The following is a 7,039-nucleotide window of genomic DNA, read 5'->3' as shown; positions in this document are numbered from 1 at the left end:
CAGGCATGCGCTACCACGCCCGGCTGATTTTTTGATTTACTGTAGAGATGAGGTCTCGCTGCCCAGGTGGGTCTCGAACCCGCGGGTTCAGGCAATCCACTCACCTCAGCCTCCCAAAGGCGCGGGATTACAGGCTGAGCCACCGAGCCCGGTTCACCCAGTGACTCTTTAAAAGCTGAAGTTTCCATAGCACTTAAATTATAGAGATTCACATCTATACAGCATATGTTATATTCACAGATTTTCATTACTTGAATGTGATTATCAATAAGAAAATGTGGAATGTATCTGTAAAATATAGATTGCACAGCTTACTTTCAAGACATCAGTTGGATTAGCAATGGCTGAGGATATGACTCCAGAGAGAATTCCACATATGACATTTACTGGTAAGGTTTCATCTGTAAACAATGACAAATTATTTGACTTCACATATTAGAGTTCTTCCAGTAAATAACTCAAATACAAGAGTAACTCACACATTATGTTGTTAATCTTAAGACAAAGAAACACATGTTTGATGAATCAAGTAATTTTAGGATTAAGAATTTTGTTGGCTAAGAGATTTTGCTTAGCAAAATTTCTTGATATTTAAAAAGGAACGTGACTCACTATGCAAAGTGAGTATCCATCTACCAACTCACGTTTGTGTATAAATTCAGACCAGCATAATTAAGATGAGGTATGTCTGTTAGGTGAATAAAAAACAACACATTCCTATGAGATAACATGGAGATGGTGATTTAGTTGGCATAGAAAGTTTTTAAAGCACATCGTGTATATTTAGTTGGAAACACACTGAAGTATTTCCAAAGCATCTGGGCTCTTGTTCATCACTCTCACCTAACAGTGATGAGTGTTTGTCCCATTGTAAAAGAGACAGTTCTCTGGATTAAAATAAAGTCACAGAACAAACCTGCCACAGAGTACTAGAACTCAGAGTTCTTAATACTAAGAAACATTGTCCACGCTTTCCTGAAAAACTGGTGCTAATTCACATAATTTTCAAACATTTTAAGTTGGCCAGGCATGGTGGCTCATGCTTGCAATCCCAGCATTTTGGGAGGCCGAGGCAGGAGGACTGCTTGAGCCCAGGATTTCAAGACCAGCCTGAACAACATAGTGAGACATCATCTCTACCAAAAAAAAAAAATTAGCTGGGTGTGGCAGCACACACCTGTAAGTCCCAGCCACTCAGTAGGCTGAGGTGGAAGGATTGCCTGATCCCAGGAGGTAGAGGCTACAGTGAGTCATGATCATGCCACTGCACTCCAGCCTGGGCAACAGAGTGAGACGCCAACTCAAAAAAGAAAAGAAAATTTTACGTTGGACAGAATGGTAACAGCATATCCTCTAATCTAGGCATTTTGGAAATGAGGATACCTAATTAAAATGCTGGCAGACAGAGATGATTCTTTTAAATTGTTATCCCTCTTAATTCAGCTGATATCTGACTTGCTTTAAGCACAATTCATTTAGACTTCACACCTAGAGTTCTCCTTAGCAGCAGGCAGTAAAGTCCCAAATAAGCTGAGGAAAACCTGCTCCAGAATCACTTGGATAAAAAGACCAACAGCCCACCTCCTGTCCACAGTGGAAAAGAGATTCCCCACTCACCTTCTGGGCGTTCAACGAACAATCGCTTCAAACTCTGGTAAGTGCCTATCTTGATGGTGCCATAGGACGCCTGCCGTAACATTGCAGGAGCAATCCTGTTAATCAGATGTGCAAAGGGACAAAAGCAATCAGTAAATCACTTAACATCTTCTAGAAGGCCCCCACACAGAGTGCCTTCCATAATCAAGCTCTAAAATTATTTCTTAAAATTCAAAATCCAACAAAAATACAGGGGGGTCCAGTTAAGCTTGTGCAAATTTTTAGTGCACTAGGTGAAAGCTCAGCCTTCATATTTACCTTCAGTGAAAATATAAGTGAACATGGAGTTCCATTTATCCAATCTTATTAAAATGCAAGGGCTTTCCCGTTTCAGTACAAAGTGCCTGGTGAAAGTTGGCCTCTAGGGTACCATAAGCCTGTCATCCTTTTACTGTTTCCTGGAGATCACTTCTAACTCCTTGGAGGCCACATTCCAGTTATTTCCTCTCCCTATAAGTTTTCCCACTGCAATACTGAAACAAGTTCAAGACAGAACCAGGAAAAACAAGTCTGCCATTGGACCCTCCACCCACAAGCGCCCTGTGGCAACCACACTCTCCAGCTCTCCCTGCATTTCCCACTTCTGCCTCAAATCCTGGTTCCTGCTACTCTTCCCCTCAAAATTCCTCTCATCTTTGTAGAACCTCTTGGCAGTGTGTGCTACTGTCCGCACTTTGTCCTGCCTGTAGCTGTCTCTTCCCTGGTCTGCTGTAGCAACATCCTCTCACTTTTTTTCTTGACAGCATCCTACCTGTGTCTGCTGAGATCCCCAGAATTCTAACCTGTGCTTCTTCTCTCACTGCACATACTCCCTGGGTAAGCCCATCTGCTCTCAAAGCTACTAGCATCTAAAGACTGATGACTTCCAAATGCGTATTTCCAACACGGATCCAAAGACACATTTCCAACTGCTTCCAAGATCCTCAACTTAGATGTCCTACATATACCTCCAGTGTCTCACACTGAACTATTTGTCCTTCTTCTCCAAACAATCAGCTCTCCTCTTCTGTTTTCTAGACCAGGGAATGGAACCTCCAGCTACACACTGGCCAAAACCAGAAATCCAGATATTAGCTTTGCCTCCCCCCCAACCCCTGATATATGGGGACCTCATAGTCACACAGTACTATCAATTCCATACCCTAAATAGTTTTCTAGCCTGTCTTCTTTCTCTCCATTCCCAAGACCAATTCAGATCCTTATCTCTGCTTCCTACATCACAACCCTGCTTCTAGTGTTCCCCAGCTCTTTTTTTTTTTTTTTTTTAATCAGAATCTTACTCTGTCACCTGAACCGGAGTGCAGTGGGGCACAATCACAGCTGCCACAGCCTTGACCTGCTGAGCTCAGGCAATCCTTCCACCTCAGCCTTCCAAGTAGCTGGGACTACGAGTGCGCCACCACGCCTGGCTAATTTTTTAAAATTTATTGTAGAAATGAGGACTCACCATGTTGCCCAGGCTGGTCTCAAACTCCTGGGCTCAGGTAATCCTCCCACTTCAGTCTGCCAAGGTACTGGGATTATAGGCGTGAGTCGCCGTGCCCTGTCGTGTTCCCTAGCTCTAATTTTTTCATTCCACAGCAAACAGGTGACTTTTACAGGGAAACCTGGTCATGCCAGTCCTCCTACTTACAGCCCTTCAGTGGCTCCTAACTGCCCTAGACACGGCAAACTCAAATGCTGACAGGCACCAGCCAGGCAGATGCCGTGATGAGTGAAGCAGGCTGGGTCTAAGTGCACCTATATGCACTATATGAGTGTCAGGTTTAGTCAACTGGAGAAAGTATCCTCAACTCTAGCTACTACTGTCATGAGTGACTAAATGTGGACCTGATGTCAATTTTTCTTGAAAAGATGGAATCCCAGATTTGGATGTGCAATATCTCATTTTTAAAATACTGGCTCAGCCGGGCACGGTGGCTCATGTCTGTAATCACAGCACTTTGGGAGGCAGAGGTGAGAGGATGGCGATAGGATTTGGGAGGCAGAGGCAAGAGGATTGCCCAGGGATTTGAGACCAGCCTGGGCAACATGGCATGACCTTGTCTCTACAATAAATAAAAAAATTAGCTGAGTGTAGCGGAGCATACCTGAAGTTCTAGCTACTCGGAAGGCTGAGGTGGAAGGACTGCCTGAGTCCAACAGGTCAAGGCTGTAGTAGCCATGAGCGTGCCACTGCACTCCCACCTGGGTGACAGAGTGAGACTCTGACTAAAAAAAAAAAAAATTAATTAATAAAATATTGGCTCAGTTGGTCGGATGTGGTGACTCACTCTTATAAGCCCAGCACTTTGAGAGGCTGAGGTGGGAGGATCGCTTGAGGCCACAAGTTCAAGACTAGCCTGGGTAACATAGTGAGACCCCACCTTTATTTTTAAAAAACAGAAACAGAAAAAGAAAAAAATAGACAAAGTAAAATAGATGCTCAATTGGAAAAAAAATCTTCGAGGATTGGTGGGTCTTTGGGGGGGGCTATGGCCACCCAATGAGACCTGTGGGATACCACATAAAATCAGAACACTTAGCATGGCGTGAAGCTGTCCTTGGGCTGCCCCTTATTATGACTCCAATTCCATGTCTCGCCTCACACCACCTCCCCCACAACATCCATGCTGAATTTCCTGTGGTTTCTACAAGGGTCCATGCTCCCCTGCATATACCACTGGCTCTGCATGAAGTAGCTCTTTTCTAACTTCTTCTGGCTAGCTCCTCTTGATCCTTCAAGACCTAAGTCGGTGCCTCCCGGACCACGCAGTTTTCCTGAAACCCCCCACCTGCTCTTTCTCTATCAAACTCTAGTACTTACCAGAATTCACTGTGATCCCATTTACACACGTGCAGACTCACTACCATAGCTCCTTAAGGACAGTACAGGCCAGGCATGATGGCTCATGCCTATAACCCCAACATTTTGGGAGGCTGAGGTGGGAGGACTGCTTGAGCCTGGAAGTTCGAGATCAACCTGGGCAACATAGCAAGACCTCGTTTCACAAAAAAAATAAATAAATAATTAGCCAGGTGTGGTAGCGCACGTCTATAGTCCCAGCTACTCAGTAGGCTAAGACAGATCACCTGAGCCCAAGAAGTCAAGGCTGTGGTGAGCCATGCACGATCTTGCCACTGCACTGAAGCCTGGGAGACAGAGTGAGACACCCGACTGAAAAAAAAAAAAAAATACACACACACACCCAACTTTTATTTTTTCACATATATATACCCAACTTTTACTTTTTCCTTGTGCCATCATCATCCAGTCCACCTAATAGAAAGGATCAGTGACAGAAATGCTCAAAGGCCTACTCACCCGGAGTACAGCGCCCTCAGCCCTTCTTCTCGGCCTATCCTCACTAGCGCATGCAACATTCCTCGATACCTAATTTCCTTAAAGTTGGTATCATTCATCTGGCCTTGGATCTGGAGCCGTGTCTTGGTCAAATCAATCGGAAATGTACCTTAAAATTTTAAAGAAATATTTCACTTCACAAAAGGAAATTCCATGAAATAAAGGCTACGTACTGATATACTACAGAGGAAACAGACTATGATGCAGACTAAGAAACTGATTTAAGACACTGCAGACACTTTGTGATCTCTTTTCTATTTAAGAAAAATTGAGGAACCAAAAGAGTAACAAAACCCAAAAGAATGCACAGATATACCTTTCTTTTCTTTACATTTTAATTTATATCTTACCTTATTCTACATGATATTCTGCATGAGCCAGGCTCGGTGGCTAGCCTGTAATCCCACGCTTTGGGAGGCTGAGGTGAGTGGATTGCCTGAGCCCGTGGGTTCCAGACCCGCCTGGGCAACTTGGCTAGACCTCATCTCTACAATGAATCAAAAAGTAGCCGGGTGTGGTAGCACACGCCTGTAGTTCCAGGTACTTGGAAGGCTGAAGCGGAAGGATCGCCGGAGCCCAGCAGGTCGAGGCTGCGGTGGTCGGGAGCGGCCACTGCACTCCAGTCTGGGTGACAAAGTGAGACTCCAGCTCAAAAAATATATATATATTCTGCATGGCTGTAGAAAGTAGACCCATGGAATGATTTACACAAGCAGGTAATTCATTTACAAACATAGGTTATTCTGTTCATATGTGAAGCCTAGAATTGGGATCCATGTGAACGAAAAGAGGTAAAAAAAAGTTCATTTTCTAAAAACGTTTCCCACTTGGGAAGGAGTATTTTATAGCCTAAAGTTAAATAGAAGAGCACAGGTAAGTATGTTTCACATAGCACCTAACAGAAAGTCCATCCAAATATATCAAACCTGCCTCCACACGGGAACCTTGGTTCATTGTGACAACAGGAAAGCCCACCAGCAGAGAACTTAACAGGGAGGGGTGTTACCACCGTTTACCCCTCATCCCCGGCCTCACCAGCTCCTCAGGGCCAGCACCTGTCCTTAGACAGCAGAAACTGAGCCTCGGAAGCAATGAAGTGTTCAGCCTGGCACAGGATGCTCAGCAGGCTAGCTGTTCAATCATTATTTGTTGAATGAAGGATTCCAGAGAATAAACAGGCACAGAAACCAACAGGATCTGATGTGGAACACAATTGCTGAAGAAGTCACAGATCGGATCGAGATATATGCATCCCTGGAAAGTGACTGAATGATTGCAGGCCATCCTCTTGGCTCAGGGAAAACCCTTGAGCATCTCAAACCTCTGTACGGCCAAATGCGTTAACAGTGGCAAAGTGGGGAAACGACATCCAAAACAGGGACGGATGTAGTCCAAAAGTGATTTACAAAATTTGTTTTGCTAATAGGCTCAGCTTTCTCCCCACTAAACTTTGAACCCTAAACGGCTCATAAGTAGCCAAAACAATCATTTTGTCTTAAAAACATTACCAAAAGAAGGCATTTTTGAATTGTGAGATTAATGTATCATAATCTCACATGCCACACTTGAACTACATCCACGTCAAACACCAGATCGGGGCTGTGAGCTTCAGCACCATCCCTGCGGCAGGCTGTGCCAGCTGGCACCTGGGCTCCTTACCACATTCGGCTGTGATGGAGGCCAGCCCTCCATACACGAACGGCTTCCAGTTGAGGGCCGACATTCTCACGCCACCTCTTCTCCTTTGGCTTAGAGAAGCATCACCTCCAACACGGTTTCTCCTGGGCACAAAAGTCAGACGTTTCAAAGCTGCAACCTCTTACACAGGCAGTTTCTTCTCTCAACTCTCCCCCCTGGGTTGTACTTAGAGTGCTATCAAGTGCCGTCACTGAAAGCCCCAGCCACAATTCCCAAGTGGAGTCTCACCTTAATAAGCCAAAAGGAGCTGGGTGTGGTGGCGTACACCTGCAATCCCAACACCATGGGAGACTGAAGCAGGAGGATCACTTGAGACCAGGAGTTTTGAGACCAGCCTGGGCA

General features: G+C 44.9%; 1 protein-coding gene across 2 annotated transcripts in view; it reads right to left on the bottom strand.

Annotated features, from left to right (window-relative positions):
- SLC25A30 (solute carrier family 25 member 30) overlaps positions 1-6,778 on the bottom strand; it is a 15,048-nt gene extending 8,270 nt beyond the window's left edge. For both annotated transcript variants that reach the window (XM_021714488.1, XM_008062136.1), the window contains exons 1-4: positions 6,659-6,778; positions 4,961-5,108; positions 1,618-1,712; positions 316-401 (exon numbers count right to left, since the gene is read on the bottom strand). In XM_021714488.1, coding sequence (XP_021570163.1) covers positions 316-401; positions 1,618-1,712; positions 4,961-5,108; positions 6,659-6,722 — 393 coding nt within the window. In that variant the 5' untranslated portion in view covers positions 6,723-6,778. The remainder of the gene's footprint in view (positions 1-315; positions 402-1,617; positions 1,713-4,960; positions 5,109-6,658) is intronic.
- Between the last annotated feature and the right edge of the window lie 261 nt (positions 6,779-7,039).

This window comes from Carlito syrichta, unplaced genomic scaffold (assembly GCF_000164805.1).
Source record: "Carlito syrichta isolate Samal-C Ts95f unplaced genomic scaffold, Tarsius_syrichta-2.0.1 Scaffold305658, whole genome shotgun sequence".
NCBI classification, from domain to species: domain Eukaryota; kingdom Metazoa; phylum Chordata; class Mammalia; order Primates; family Tarsiidae; genus Carlito; species Carlito syrichta.
This window is presented reverse-complemented; position numbering and strand designations above follow the sequence as displayed.